The following is a 17,439-nucleotide window of genomic DNA, read 5'->3' on the forward strand; positions in this document are numbered from 1 at the left end:
TTTTATAATTTGATGGCATATTCTGATTTTATCTGCTCATCTGAACCACTTCACCTAAAGAGGTAATCCTTCCACCTTCCATGCTTAGATTTTAGAAAAATATTTAACGGTAAAATATGTTTTACCGTTTAATGCCTGGCTCTGAGCATACATGGTCAGTACACTTTCTCATTTTATCCAAATGAGGAAAATCAGATAAATCAAATCCTAAATCACTTTAAGAAGCATTGTTTAATAACAAAATCGATGAAAGATCACAATATATTGACAGTAGTGGGGAAATATTACTTTAAAATATAAACATTCTACCTCAAGGTAATTACTATTAAAAAGCACCCTAGTTAATAAAATCTGGACAGACGTACTCTCTGATCAACTGTACAAAATTATTTTTTTCTGGAAAGATAGTTCTGTGTTTTGCTGCTAAGACAGCCAGCAGATGACTGCCTAGCCTGAAGGGATTTCTCTTCCTCAGGAGAAAACAGTTTACATAGGAAACAGCCATATGCTGACTATGCACTGCTTAGCAGATGACACAGAGAGACATGTTCTGCAATTGAAAGCATGAAGGTCAAGGTTCAAATTAACTTTCCCTAAAATTCAAGGCAATTACCCAAGATTGAAATACTTATTAATATAAGTTGTGTTAAAAAAAAAACTGTGCTATCAGTTTACGCCAGGCATAAGATGAACTAAATTTAATGACTTGGTATTAATAATTTGGTAATGCTGAGCATTAATTAAAAAACATACCCATAAAATTTTCTTAACATTCAGTAGACTATCAAATAAAGCTAGTTCAAATCAAACAAGAAATACTACTTGTAAGACTTTTAAAAAGTTCAGTTCAAAACTGAAGTAGATAAACAGTGAGTTTTTATAAGTCTCAGAAAGAGAAATATATTTTAAATTTACAAATGGAAGTCCTCATCAAGATATATCATTCTTGGCTTGTAAAGAAAAATAATAATTTAAAAATAAAATTTAAAAATGTATCTGTAATTAAAAATGATTTTACGGTTACAGAGGTAAGCTTCCAAAAATGGATGGAAACTGTAGGTTTAAGGACTACCATATATTTCTTAGCATTCCAATTCTTAGAATTTATAATTGTGTGAGATAAATTTAATTGCATCAAAATTGATTTTTCAAGAACAAGAATACAACTTTTATGACATAGCAAAGATGATCACCTAAAGATTGGTCAGTGCTTTTCACTGGGTCCAGCTTTGTTATATGTGCATGTTCAGTAGCTCAGTTGTGTCCAACTCTTTGGGACCCTATGGACTGTAGCCCACCAGGCTCCTCTGTCCATGGGATTCTCCAGGAGAGAATACTGGAGTGGGTTGCCATTTCCTCCTTCAGGGTATCTATCTTCCCAACCCAGGATCTATCTTCTCAACCCAGGGATCCAACCCACATCTCCTGTCTCTTGTATTGGCAGGTGGATTCTTTACCACTGTGCCACCTGGGAAACCAAATTGAATATAATTGGATTTAAATGAAAACAAAAATAACTAATCCTAAAAATAACCAAGAAATACAATCTTCTTGGTGCATTATTTAAATTTAAATAAACATTAAAAACATGAAAGACAAGAATATTATTATTTTTATACAAAAATAAAAGTTTGAAATGACATTCCATATCATTTTCTCCCCATTGTTTGAGAGATTGACAATTGTTAGGAACCAAGTAATCCAGTTGTTACAGCTGTAAAACTTGGTTTAAAGGCAAATAAAACACAGAGAAATGTTTTTAAAGACATTACCAACAACTGTGCTGCGAAACCAGTGTTGCCTCAAGACACTTTTGTTAATGCTATTACTTTGGGCTATAGCGTCACTAAGAAATTAGATGCAATCTTTGTCTTCCTGTGTCTGAGCCTTTGGGAGAAAGAAGAATAGCTCTTATTGAACTTTTGGTGCCTAAACTAAGAAAATATAAAAAAATAATAATACACTCCAGGAAATAATAAAACCAAGCTATAATAGTGCTTTATAGATTTAACCTACAGCAAATATGACCCAATTTTCCCTGTCTACCCTCCTGTCTGGTATTTATGTAATACACAAAAGGCTAGTTTTGATTTTACAATGCAAACATATGTTAAAATGGTGAATGAGCAGTAACTATTGGCTAAAATAGATAACTGAAATATATGTGAATTATATTACTACACATCTATTTGTAGTGTACTGAACCATGATTTAAAAAAAAAAAAAAATTAAACTATAGAGAAGTTAATGTTTCCCATAAAACTTATGTGTCCAAACACCACAATTTATCTAAACAAAAATATCCTTTTAATTTTTGCAATTTAACTAGTATAAAAATTATTGGAAGCAAACACTACTTAAGCTTTTTAAAATATTTATATTACTAATATGGATCCTTATTATTATACTATCCTCATTAATACCAAATGTACCATATCTACTTTCCCCTTCCCAACTATATGAATTATTAATGAATGAGATCTTAAAGTATTTTCTAGAGTAGTTTCATTAAATTTTATTCAGTAAATTATAATTATTAATTATTTTTTTCCTCTGGAGCTTGAAAACATTTTGGAATGTGTCAGGACTATCCCACTAAGATTTGTGAACTATGCATTTAGGGACTGTGTATTAGAATATCTTACTGGTAAAAGTTATATAATGATCTTCTGTCTGGTTTCAATTTCATGATCGTATATTTGTTGACTGAGACTGCAAGAACTTTTCTCATAATGGACTCTCAAGGTTATGGAATGTCTAAGTTAGGAAAAGAGCTTAATTGGAAACTAACAGTACCTTTTAAAATAACTTCACAAAAGCCAGATTAAAACAGACAGGTCTCTAAATCCCAATGCATTAAGGATATCTTGATCATCTGAGGTAAAACTAGAGGTGTTTTGAAAAGGAAGATATAGAGGGTAAGCATTTAGACACTCAATTCAACTCTAACAACTTGTAAAAAAAACTTCTGACAATGACAAGAATGCAAGGAGAGTAGATAGTAACACAGAAACATGAGATGATCTTTGATATTTCTGTTGCTACATATTTCTTATAAAGAATTATAATTCCAGAAAATTTACAATCACTGATTTCTCTCCTGGTTTTTAGTTCCTTAGGTACTACATACAAGAGTTGGCCTCAGTTATCTAGGCCGACATCATCTTTCTTGATTTAAATTTGCTCTCAAATATTAACTTACACTTATCTTCACAGAAAATAATTATTCTTAAATATAATGGTGTCAAGAGTTAAAAAAGTGTTAATGTAAGTTTAAAAGATGTCTTTGGCAAAATACATGTCTTCTTCTAAGTAAGCTGAACCTTTAAATTCTTTTGCTTGTGCTACATTTAAAGTTGAGTTTAAAAAATAAACATACAAAGAAAAAGAAAAATATCTTTCTGCTGTGATTCCAGCTTTTCTACATATCACTGATTTAGTTCTAAGACCTACACTGAGAATCAAGGCAATAAGAGAAAGTACAGTAAGTTAATTATCAGTTAACTTCAAACAGAGAAATATAAACTTGGGTTTCAGGTAAATGTTTTAAAAATGTGAATGTCTAGTTTTGACATAGTTTTAAATGATTTTTTATTCTATCTAATTAAGTTTTATGCTCATATAAGATATCTTTGGCCTTCTGTCTCAAGTATTTAGTATTACGTGGCTCTGTGAGTGTGAATCAAATCATCTAAGTTTTTTGGAACTGATTCCATATTAATAATATGATTGAGTTGGAATAATCTGTCTGTAAATTCCTTTCTAAGTTTACAATTTCACAATTATCTGTGATTCTATATAGTCATGTTCTAGTTGAATGTTGGATGTAATGTTAAAGATTATGAAAATTGACTACATAACTAGAATTTTGAACATGAAAGAAAGTGAAAGTGAAAGTCACTCAGTCGTGTCCAACTCTTTGTGACCCCATGGACTATAAAGTCCATGGAATTCTCCAGGACAGAATACTGGAATGAGTAGCCTTTGCCTTCTCCAGGGGATGTTCCCAATCCAGGGATCAAACCCAGGTCTCCCTCATTGCTGATAGCTGAGCTACAAGGGAAGCCTATTATGTTAAAATATCAATCACCTTAGAAAACATTATATAAAAATAGACACAGTTACATATACAGTTTCATATATAGTTATAGTCAAATTTAAAGTGAATTAGATCTAAATTTCATTTGTCTTTCTAATCCCTACACAATTCTCAATTTCTGTCATATATACATATACTCAGCAGGATTCTTTCAAGGGAATGAAATTTTGTGACTCTTGAATGCTTATTGAAAATAAGAAAAGCCTGATTCTAATTCAAACACAATACACATCTAGACTCTAGATATAACAACTGAATCATTAGTTAACTAAATCCTTCCTGGGGTAATTTCAAATGAGTGGCCTTTTTTATCTGTATAAATATACTGAACCATCAACCACCCAAGGATTCCCATCACATGTTTTCCTCTCAGGGTGCGCTACAGTGTAGCAAAGATGATAAAGTATGAGGCATATATATACATTTCTCTAGATTTAGCTTTACCCAAAGTATAATATAGTTCTGACAATTGGGAACAGTTTAAAACCATAACTTCCTCTACCAGTCAAAAGTATTTCTCCTAATGAAGACAAATGAAAAATATCTTACAGTATTCTTTTTATATCCTCATACTCTATATATTTAAAAGGAAAAAAGGAAGGGAATAAATCAATTTCAGTGAGCATCTTCAACAGAAAACAGCTCCAAAAGGTAACACAACACAAGGACGTTTGCTCAATACTATAAAAACCCTAAACGAGAAAAGAATTTGAAGAAGAATAGATATATGTATAATTGAATCGCTTTTCTGTCCACCTGAAACTAACACAAAACTGTAAATCAACTCACAGTCCATTATAATATAAAAATGTTCTTAAATTTTTTTTTTAATTAAGTAAAACAGTTCACAACTATGTATGAATCCCAATTTACCTTGAATAACCAGCTAGGATGAGAAATTCAGAAAATTCAATAAATAGTGGAGGATATACACATATAAAGCTACAGATCTTCCTCAGGTAAAGCCTGTGATACATGTTTAATTTTTTCTTATCATGAACAAGGTAAATGATCCCACGCTACCAGCCCTCCACCACTTCACAGGCCACATGCTCCCCAACACTAAAAGCCCACTTTACTTACTGGCTACCTCCAGCGACGCATTGTGACTCACAGCCTCTCCGAGGTAATTCCTTGCTACACAGACGTAGACCCCTTCGTCAGGCCTACTTTTTCGTCCATGCACTATACGTAAGAAAAATAAAGATCCACTTGGCAGCAACATTCGGTGTGAGCGAGGGTCATCTTTGTCTGTTTCCACTCTCTCCCCACCTTTGTACCATTCGATGGTGGGTGTGGGGCGACCTTCAGCTTTGCAGTTCAAAGTTGCAGGTTCTCCTTTTGAGACAATTAGATCTGAAGGGTGTTCAACAATGCGAGGTGGAAAATCTTCCTGACGAAGACGGGAGCCTGCAGAAGAATTGACAAAATAGCTTCATATCATCACTTGAAAACAATTAAAAGTCTTATTTCAAAAGCCCAGGCGTTAGCACTACCATCTAATAAACACTGCATAGTACTGACCTACTCTTCCTAACCTCCTTCCTAACTAATCCCTCTGGTGTCTACTTTAACCATACTTTCTAATTCCTGAATCCTTTTGACCCTCCACTTAGAAAGTGCTCTTGCTAAAACTCTGTCTGTACAAATTCCGTCTACTCTCCAAATCCCCTGTCCACAAATCTGTTCAGAACCCATCACCCTGTCTGTTTGTACCATGTACGTGCCTGTTTTTGCAGAGGAATGTGTCAGAGAATTGTTGACTGTTACAAATAATGGCAAAGCTTCCTGGAATCTCCCCCTCAATAAAACATCAATCAACACTTTAGTAAAACATATGCTATATATTAATGAACATTTATGTTGAAATATGAAGGATGGAACTTTATACAGACTTTTATATCTTTCTAAATAATAAATATATGTACATAAATATATTAATGTATTTATGTATACATAAGGATTGCTCAGCCATGTCCGACTCTCTGCAACCCCATGGACTGGAGGCTGCCAGGCTCCTCTCTCTATGGAATTTTTCAGGCAAGAATACTGGAGTGGATCTTCCCAACCCAGGGATGGAACTTGGGTCTCCTGTAATGCAGACAGATTCTTTGCCATTAGCATCACCTGGGAAACCCCATACATACATACACACACACACACACACACACACACACACATATATATATACAACACACACATATGTTATATATATGTATTTATATATATGCATATATATACTTTCTCAGAGTTTTTATTCAATAAATTAAGTTCATTAGTCTCCAATCATTATTTTATTACTTTAGTAGATTTCAAAGATGAAATGTTACACAATTGAGCTTAAATAATTAAATATTAATTTGAAAAGGATATTAGGTGAGGAGCTACATTCTAGACCATATGTATCGCTTAATAAGCAAAGTCCTATGAGTGTCATTTAAATATTTTCTGTTTGTGCCTTATTTTTTCCAACGAGACTGTAATCACTAAAACGGGGATCAAATTTCATATCTGTAATGTTCCTACCTTATTGTTGCCATGGATAGATTTAATATGTAAAAATCTTAAAGATTTCTCAACTTCAACAACCAAACTTTAAACCTTATTCTCATCTAGTGTTCCAATCTCAGTGAACAAAGAAAAGTAAATAGCAGTCTTGCTTGACACGTCTTTCTGTCCCTTAATCCTCCCTCAAATTTCTCAAATCAATCTACTCATCGCAATCTGTACAGCCAGTTACCATCCCAGATCAAACTGCTGTAGATTCCCACCAGGATTTAGGAAAGCTCTTAAATAGCTTCACTTCAATGCAGCCAAATGAAGGCTTTGAAGTGCAAATACAATCTGGGTCCTCCCCTATTTCGGTGACTCTTAAGCTCATTGCTCTTGAAATCTTTAACAAGACCTACTGGAGTCTGTGTTCATTTCCCTATCTAGCTCTCAGGACCCTTCCTATTCTGTTGCTTTCTCTGCTTTCTTCACTTGAGTTTTCTGTTTGTTCCATATATATATACATACATACATACATATACATATACATATATATATATACACACATACACATACACATATACATACATATATATATATATACATATATACATATATATATACATATATACATATATACATATATACATATATATATATATACATATATACATATATTAAGCTTCCTCCTTCCAAGGCCTATGCCTGTCTTAGGGTCTGGTCTCAAAAAGATCTTATTCTAATGTATACCCATTCCTCTTTCAAATCTCTACCTTCTCTGCTCTTTACCACAAAATTTAAATGCTACTTTTTAGCAAGGATATGAAACTACCTGTGGTAAAATAATGAGAATTATATTTTAAATTTTTTCACTAGATGCCTTGAACACTCTCTGTCTTTCCCATTACTCTGAAGTTCTGTGGGTCTAATTTTGCTCATGGTTTCTTCTCTTACACTTGGCAGATTGCTGAACACATTATACATATTCAATAAATATGTGTTGAGTAAACAAAAAGTGCTAACAGCAAAACCTTATTTGAGTGCAATGATCTGAATCTTATTTATCATGCTCTGTATGAAAATACTTTAAATAGTTCATTTTAATTTTTTGTTATTTATTTTTAATATTCTTTAATTTTATATTTTATTTATTGGGCTGTGCCAGGTCTTAGTTTGGGCATGTGGTCTTCAATCTTCATTGGGGCGTGTGGAATCTTTAGCTGCATCTTGTGAACTCTTAGTTGCAGCATGCAGGATCTTGTTTCTTGTTCGCTGACCAGGGATTGAATCTGGTCCCCCCGGATTGGGAGTGCAGAGTTTTAGGCACTGGTTCACCAGGGAAGTCCCAAAAGATTTTATTTTTAAATTGTAACCATATATACACACTGTTTAACCTCTACTAGACTATAAACTCTGCATGGAGTTTATTTATAGCTCTAATTTGTAATTACTACAGTTACTATTTCCTAATGAAATGATAAATGATGAAACTTAAAAGATCTATTATTTGCTTATGTCCACCATGAAACAAAAAATATATAATCTGAAATACTGAGTAATAGTTTTGTAATCTGAAATATTGAGAAATAGCTTTAGTTTAGTGCATGGTATACAACATATCATAAATCTTTTAAATGAAACCAGGCTCTAGAAGTAGAGGAAATAAGCCAGCAACATGGGGAAAAATTACTTGGAAACTCGTTGTCTTTCACAAAAGCTATACTGATGGCAAATGAAATTTAAATTGAATTTAAGATTACTCAAATACAAGTACTGGAAAGCTCCAGAAAATAAAGCATTATACTACATTACTGGCCTTTATTTTGGCTCTAATTATGAAAGCTGGATGCTAATGATGATCAACTGCTGAGGCCACATATATTTAATTTAAGCAGATTTTAGTTATATTCTGAAAGTGTATTTCAGACAGGAAACTGACATGTATAGGTTGCTATGAGAATATAAAAAATGGGCACTTTAAGACTGCCTGAGAGAGGTATGCCAACATAAGAAACTTGAGGTGGGTCTTAAAAAACTGAGTCAGAAAGAAAAGAAAGAAGAGGATTTCATTCAGAGGCACAGATACAGAAGAATACAGTACACTTGTGTGATCTCAGTTTAGGCGGATGTCAGAGATTGTGACGCCCATGCCTGATGAAGCAGTAATGTGATGGGCTTTGTACATCAAGCCAAAGTTCTGGAACCTAACTGAAGGCAATTGGTTCAGTTCAGTCAGTTCAGCCGCTCAGTTGTGTTCATGTCAGTTATGACCCCATGGACTGCAGCACGCCAGGCTTCCCTGTCCATCACCAACTCCTAGAGCTTGCTCAAACGCATGTCCATCAAGTCAATGATGCCATCCAACTGTCTCATCCTCTGTCGTCCCATTCTCTTTCTGACTTCAATCTTCCCCAGCACCAGGATCTTTTCTAATCCGTCAGTTCTTCCCATCAAGTGGCCAAAGTACTGGAGTTTCAGCTTCAGCATCAGTCCTTCCAAGGAATATTCAGGATTGATTTCCTTTAGGATTAACTGGTTTGATCTCCTTGCATTCCAAGGAACTCTCAAGAGTCTTCTCCAACACCTCAGTTCAAAAGCATCAATTCTTCAGCGCTCAGCTTTCTTTATAGTTCAACTCTCACATCCATACATGACCACTGGAAAAACAATAGCTTTGACTAGACGGACCTTTGTTAGCAAAGTAATGTCTCTGTTTTTTAATATGCTATCTAGGTTGATCATAGCTTTCCTTCCAAGGAGTAAGCGTCTTTTAATTTCATGGCTGCAGTCATCATCTGCAGTGATTTTGGAGCCCCCAAAAATAAAGTCTCTCACTGTTTCCCCATCTATTTGCTATGAAGTGATGGGACCAGATGCCATGATCTTAGTTTTCTGAATGTTGAGCCAGCTTTTTCACTGTCCTCTTTCACTTTCATCAGAGGCTCTTGCATTCCTTTTCGCTTTCTGCCATAAGGCTGGTGTCATCTGAATATTTGAGGTTATTGATATTTCTCCCGGTAATCCTTATTCCCTCTTGTGCTTTATCCAGCTCGGCATTTCGCATGACGTACTCTGCGTATAAGTTAAATAAGCAGGGTGCCAATATACATCCTTTTCCAATCTTGAAGCAGTCCGTTTTTCCATGTCCAGTTCTACATGTTGCTTCTTGACCTGCATACAGATTTCTCAGGAGGCAGATCATGTGGCAATAACATTCAAATACTGTAAGCAAGGAACTGCATGCTCAAGTTTGGTATTAAAAAGCTCACTATCAGTACTACGAAACTAGAATGCAGCAGCTAGCTAGGAAGGGATTAGGATACTTTCGCACTCTTTCAATAATAAATTCTGAAAGCTTGTACTTGGATCTTGAGTGACAGGAAGGAAGATAGAAGGAAGGATCTAGAGATAGTTACAATATCAACAGGATGTACTCACTGACAATTTGGGAAAAGACGGAAATGAAAAATGCAGAAGATGCAGGAGAAGCAGCGGGGTAGAGAAAGTTCAAGATTCTGGTCTGAGCAATGGGTGAAGGGCAGCCCCAGTGAAGGGCCATAATAAAAGAGTGAATATGGTCAGAGGAAGAAGGACAGAGATGATTTATTCAGCATGAGTCATGGAGAGTTCGGGATACTTCCAGAATACACAAATGAAGACAACTAGTTGCCAATGAAATATCCAGACCTCAGGAAAAAAAAAAAAAATCTCAGCTGGATCTGTAGATGAGAATCAAGCTGGAGACTGAAACCCTGGGAAAGAATAAAACTGTCTAGGGAGAGTGTATAGAGGAAGTAACGGCCAATTAAAGAAACTGGAGATCACCCAGGCTCCGTGAAAATACAGTGGAGCTGAGGACTCTCCCCGTCTCTAACCTATGGCCCCACACACCTGGACCATGGCCAGCGTGCCTTTGGAAGTGGAGAACTCGGGCCCAGATTTTCACCACGATGTTTGTACGGCAGCATTCAGTAAAAGAGTTTCAGCAATAAAAATGCTCTCTGTTCTATTAAAGGCTAAACTTTCAAAATGCTCCATGGAATACTCTTTCCTCAGCTTGTTTGCTCAAAAAAGAGAACTGCAGTTCTGAGAGTCTTTTAATCTTGCTAATGCACACTATGTGTGCTAGAAGAAGAATATAATATGTGGCATTTCTCAAACTTATTTGGCCATTGAACTGTTTTTATTTTTCTTTTTACAAGACATCCCACTGAACTTTGTTTCTGAGGAATACACTTCAAAAGAAAACACACTCTGTTAGCATATAAGCATCCAAAGAGGATGAACAGCAAAAAAAAAAAAAAAAAGTTATTTGACAGAAGAGCCAAAACCTTTGGAAATCATAACAAAAAACACAGAAATGCAACATTTCTCATAACATAGAACCTTGAAGAAAGGAACTTTCTAATTCCAGTCACATTTATAACGTGATTAGTTAACCTCAATAGTAACAATTATAAATGGCAATCATTATCTCTATAAAAACCATAATAAATTATTCTTTATTATCATGACTAAGCAGGAAGAAAACAAACGGAAAGAAAACAAATATGAAATGTCCGTCATCTCCTTTATCACAACAGCATCTTTATGAGGTGTGGTGTTGTTATCTGGTATCTATATGGGGGGACTGAGACTCTCTGCTGTCACTCAGCTGGAAGGTGGCAGTGTTGGGATCCAATTTTAAAATCAGATTCAAAATCCTTGCTCTTCCCCACTATTCCATAAACAATGCTAGGATTAATCAAGTAAAATCTAAAGTGAAACAGGCTTTGTCCACTCTTGCTTCCAATGCTACAAGTTGTTAATATTGATTTTTAATTTAAAATTTTTTTAATTTTTAAAAGGTAGATAATAAAAACAGCAAGACGCAGTCAAACCTGATGACATCTAATGTTCTTTTCCCTTGCAATCAGAATATCTAACTGTAAATCATATGATTCCATAGTCGCTTAACTCAGTAAAGACTTTCATGATGAGTGCATGAGAATATAAATCATTCCTTGTACTGTGTAATCTTCTCCAATATGAGCTTGCAGTTCTGAGTAGTTATCCTATATTATCAGTTTTTAATATTTGAGAAATCTCAATTTCTACATACTGTTTGCACAATTAAAGGTAAATATCACTGATTCCTCTTATTTTCCACCAACATGCTTTGAGGGAAAAGCCCCCCAACTTCTGTGAATCACTGTGCCTCACTTTCTCAAAAGAGGACCTTGAGAGAGTTACACCAAGAATAAATAGGGAAGAGCACAGATAAATCTCAGAAGAGAGTTAGTGAAAGACCCCTAGTTACTGCAATCTTTTTCCTTAAACATCGTGTCCATCTCCACACTGTCAAAGCAGCTCTCTTTATATAATATTCTTGACACACGATTCATAAAAAGCCCTCTTTATTCGATCATAAATTCAGAGTTCCTATAAACCATCCAACAACCACCATTCTAGTTATGCTAATTTGAGCATTTTTTATATAATAAAAGGTTTATATTACACTAGGCAAAACCAAATTCAAATTTTGCATAAGAAACTAAAAAAGTTACAAAGAAGAGAGGGTAAAATAAGAAAGGAGCTGATGGAGCGAGGCTTTAACAAGGAACTAGGATGATAATGTCAGCTGCCCTTGGCAACCGTCCTGGTAGAACCTTGGGAATATAACACAACTGACTCCAGGCAAGGGCAGCATCAGGGAAAAAGGCAGGGCAGGATTCCTTCAACAACTGCCCGGTTGGAAGATAAAATATAAACATGAGTGACTGAAATATCTAAATATTTACACAACCACAGCTGGAAAAAGATACACACGTAAGTGCTAAGTATTTCAAGGAAATATATCAAAGTCACATGAGATTTATTATGAGGGAATTAAACTCCTAGTTGGATATAAAGTGCTCCCCCCTTTTAAGACACACATTTGCAGAAACAAAAGTAAGCAACCATTTAACAGACTGACTTTCTAATATTCTATTGAGGTATGCAAAACATACAAATATATAATTCTACTTTTTCAAATGTATGATTTTATTCTTTCCTAGTATAAGCAGTAAAACATGTCTCAGGGTTTTGTCTGTCTATGTTTTCAAGTCTGTTTCTTAGTAGAATGAGAGAAGCAGTATTTATTTTATTAACAAATTCTTGTTTTGATCCAAATTTCTTTTTCCTACTTCTTGGTAGGTAAAATAAGAAAACCTAAAATGATTAAAATATCCATTCATATCATATATCATATTAAAACATCTTGCAGCACAAGAATGCTTGTGCTATTGCTAAAAGCACAAGAGAAACAAGTTCAATGAGTACATGACAGACGCACAATGAATATTAATAGACAATTCAGTGACATTTGCCCAAGGGTGGGGGTAGAATATATACTGCCTTGACAACATACCCATATTTGTAAAGGAGTACCTACATTCTTAAAGGGCTTTGCCTCTTAACCTTTTTCATTTAAGCTCCATTTACATCTTAAGAAGCAAAAGGCCTCCAATTATTAAGATAAATTCTATCATGGGCACCAATCCTATAATTTGCCTGTCAGAATTTCATCCTACAAGGAGATATTTGTTAAAAATAAGAAGACAGCACCTATTAATTACTCACTGTGTAGACAGCAGACATAAACATTCTCTCTATTGAGTTATCCAGGTTTCCCAAATACTGATGCTTACTCCAACTAGAAAAACAGAGCTCATTCTACGGAAAAATTAGGTAATTTCACCTGAAATTATGCAGAGTAAAGGAATACAGGATGCATTAAAATAATTACATGATTAATGGATCACGCCATTTTCCTTAGGTACTTTGCTCCATCCTAATTCTCCTTGATTATAATTCTACATAGCAAATGGGGGAAGAGGGATCTTCTCTAGTCAAAACTTAGAATAATCTCACTAATTAACTGAGTGCCATTGCTACTGTCTGTTACCATCTAAAATGATCACCAAAATAGACCAAAATGAAAATCCAGGAGTGAATCCCTGGTGTTTTTGCAATATTTCTACAGAATTTAATATCATATGGCGGTGTCCCCAGAGAGGTGAGAAAGACTGACAGCAGCATAAGTTAAATTTTAGAAACAATATTGCTTGCCCATCCCCCTATTTTTAATAATATGATGGTACAGAAGCTACTATGGCATTAACTCCAAGAACTGCCTCAGCTGACTCAAATCAGCCAGGATTTCACTATGAGCTGCGGCAAAAGGGTTGGAGGGTTGAGCTGTTTGGTTGAGTTCATGCTTGCTATCTGCCCTTTCATAAAACTTCCAATTAACATGCAACTAAGAGAATGTTATTTTCAATAAAATGCCAAACAAAAATATTTGCATATTAAAGTCTAAATTCTATCACCCTCTTACCCATCAGTCTACCTGCATATTGCACCTATATTGCATTAAGAATTGTGTGGTGCTGGAGAAGACTCTTGAGAGTCCCTTGGACTGCAAGGAGATCAAACCAGTCAATCCGAAAGGACATCAACCCTGAATATTCATTGGAAGGACTGATGCTGAAGCTGAAGCTCCAATACTTTGCCCACCTGATGCCAAGAGACAACTCATTGGAAAACACCCTGATGCTGGGAAAGATTGAAGGCAGGAGGAGAAGGGGATGACCGAGGATGAAATGGTTGGATGGCATCACCGACTCGATGGACATGAGTTTGAGCAAGCTCTGGGAGATGGTGATGGTCAGTGAAGCCTGGTATGCTGCACACAACTGAGCGAATGAACTGAACTGATACAACTCTTGGCAAGATCTGGCACAATTCCAGAAAAAAAAGTTCAAAAGAGAATGAAAACAAAATAAAAGAAATAAAAGAAAACTAGACCTCTTAGCACAGCCAACTAGGTTGCTTTACTAAGAATTATCAGATGTTGCCTTTAAGGTCATCTATGAGGAAGCAGCTCTGTTCCAGGGGGGAAATAGTCCATATAGATATACTGATTAAATATATTATTTTCAAGACTTTAAAAGACACAGCAAGGCTTTTAAAGTAATATGGAGCAGGGTTGAGAAGGCCAAAATGGTGTAACAGAAAGACCCTAAGATCATCTCCTCTCACAGGCACACCAAAATTACAACTATTTACAGGGCAAGTAAAAATCACTGCAGATGGTGACTGCAGCCATGAAATTAAAAGACGCTTGCTCCTTGGAAGAAAAGTTATGACCAACCTAGACAGCATATTAAAAAGCAGAGACACTACCATGCCAACAAAGGTCCATCCAGTCAAAGCTATGGTTTTTCAGGTGGTCATGTATGGATGTGAGAGTTGGACCATAAAGAAAGGTGAGTGCTGATGAATTGATGCTTTTGAACTGTGGTGTTGGAGAAGACTCTCGAGAGTCCCTTGGACTGCAAGGAGATCCAACAAGTCCATCCTAAAGGACATCAGTCCTGGGTGTTCATTGGAAGGACTGACGCTGAAGCTGAAACTCCAATACTTTGGCCACCTCATGTGAAGAACTGATTCATTTGAAAAGACCCAGATGCTGGGAAAGATTGAAGGCGGGAGGAGAAGGGGACGACAGAGGATGAGATGGTTGGATGGCATCACTGACTCAATGGACATGAGTTTGTGTAAACTCCAGGAGTTGGTGATGGACAGGGAGGCCTAGCGCGCTGCAGTCCATGGGGCCGCAATGAGTTGGACACGACTGAGTGACTGAACTGAACTGACAGGGCAAGTATCTATGAGAATGCCCTGAAGACTAGCAGAGAAGATCTTCCATAACTAAAGCTATAAAGCAGGAACAAAAATCAGACAGAAAAGATGGGCAGAGACACAGTACAGTGAAGACCCACACCTCCAGGTATGTGACCCACAAACAGGAGGATAATCACAATTGCTGAAATTTTCCCCTAAACCCCACACTGGACTCTCTAACTCAGGGATCCTGCTCCAGGAACATGAGCTCCCAGAATATCTGGTTTTGGAGGCCAAAGGGCCTTATATTTGGTTACAGAAAACAGACTTTTCTGGTAAAGGGCATGCAAAAAAGTCACACACTCTGAGTCCCAGCCCAGAAGAAGGAAGTTGAAAGGAATCTGGGTTAGACCCACTTGCTGATCTCAGACAGCCTCCCAGAGAGGGAAGATGCAACTAGAATTCCCCTGAGGACACAGATACTGGAGGCAGCCATTTTGGGGAGCTTGTTATACAATGAAGACACTGGTGTAGGCAAGCATCTTTTTTGCACTCCTTACTCTTAGAGTTCTTAGAGCTAAGGGTAAACCTATTAGTGCTAAGGGCTTACCCTGTCACCAGAGGGTCACACCAGTCATTGCTGAAGGTAGGGCTTAGAAGGACACCACAGTCCCATACCGCCTACCACCACACCCGCAGAGGTCAGCCCTGCCACAACGAAAGGTCCCACGTAGCCCACACAGGGGGCTCCCCAAGAGCATACAATTCTGTGAACAGAGAGGAGCATGCTGCTGGGACCCACAGGATGTAAGGACACTTCTCCAAGACTGGGAAACATAACCAACCTACCTAAATATATAAATATAAACACAGAGAATTAAGGAAAATAAGGAGACAGAGGAATACGTGTCAAATGAAAGAATAAGACAGAACCCCAGATGAAGACCTAAGCAAAGTGGAGATAAGTAATCTACCTGATAATGAGCTCAAGCTAATGATCAGAAAGATGTTCAATAAACTGAGTGAATAGTTGCATTGGCTTTCTTTTCCTGTTCATTACCAATATAAAAATCCTATGTATAGCCAGAAAAATAGATAAAGTTGGTAACTGTGTAGAATAACATTTCAAGTCAACTCTCTAGAGATAAACTAAGATTATCAAAATTCACAAACAACCCTGTATTTATTAATGCTTATCCTAAAGGACCAAGATACTTAGGTCTGAAAATAAAATATCTTACTTCAGCTTTTAGGACCATTTTTCACAGACAAAGGGTTTTGGATATTTTGAACTGTGAAACAGTATACGGGTGGTCCTGTGGCTACTTTTATTGCTAAGGAAATTTAGTTCATCCTAATGAATTTTCAACATGTTAAAACAAATTACATGGCATTTCAATCACTGTTAATCTACACTTTATTTTTTGTATGTAATATGGAAACTGAATAGTTATAAATTGGAGCCAATTATAACTTCAGTACACAGAACATGAGCAGACTTCTTTACTGAAATGCCAACTCAAAAACACTCTTCTAACTGTATAAAATAAACCTGGCTTACTAATCTTTCTCTGACCTGAATTCAAATTTCTGAGGGGAACACCTTTTTTCTGAAAATAATCTTATTTTTGTGTTTAAAAATATATATTTAAACCATAAATTATAAGTGTAAAAACAAATACAGATAAATTGCGATTCCTTAACTATACAGAAGTTTTTTTAAATAATGATTATGTAAAGTAATATTTATCAATTCTTTCACTAAAGAGTTACACTAGATTTTCATAGAATCTGTATAGATATAACTTACTAAATCAATAGCCTTAAATCAATTAAAGTATTAAAATAAAACTTTTAACTTTACTTTCTAAATTAGTCAGTCATGCTTGAGCCATATTTAGAGAACTTTTGAATCTAGGTAGGGGTTTTTAATCTCTGCAAGGTAGAGTATGGGATTGCAATTCTAAAAATAATGGTCTAAAGAGTCTAAAGACAATTACTCTTCTAAAAAAAATACTTAAAACAACCTTTTAAAAGATTACCGAGAAATCTCTATAGGAATGCAGTCAACTTCACTCATTTTAAAACCCAGTCAATACTCCTGACGTGAACAAGAATTTCTAAAGAAACTTTTTTGCACATTAGCAAACTTTCATCTTTACCTCTCTGTAACTTCCACTTAGCTCTCTCTCATTATATCC

General features: G+C 35.7%; 1 protein-coding gene across 5 annotated transcripts in view; it reads right to left on the reverse strand.

Moving 5' to 3' along the window:
* The window catches only part of ROBO1 (roundabout guidance receptor 1), a 441,102-nt gene that overhangs the window by 348,494 nt on the left and 75,169 nt on the right, over positions 1 to 17,439 (reverse strand). For all 5 annotated transcript variants that reach the window (XM_043449143.1, XM_043449142.1, XM_043449146.1 and 2 more), the window contains exon 2: positions 5,183 to 5,509. In XM_043449143.1, coding sequence (XP_043305078.1) covers positions 5,183 to 5,509 — 327 coding nt within the window. The remainder of the gene's footprint in view (positions 1 to 5,182; positions 5,510 to 17,439) is intronic.

The sequence above is a fragment of the Cervus canadensis genome, chromosome 27, assembly GCF_019320065.1.
Source record: "Cervus canadensis isolate Bull #8, Minnesota chromosome 27, ASM1932006v1, whole genome shotgun sequence".
Lineage (NCBI taxonomy): Eukaryota > Metazoa > Chordata > Mammalia > Artiodactyla > Cervidae > Cervus > Cervus canadensis.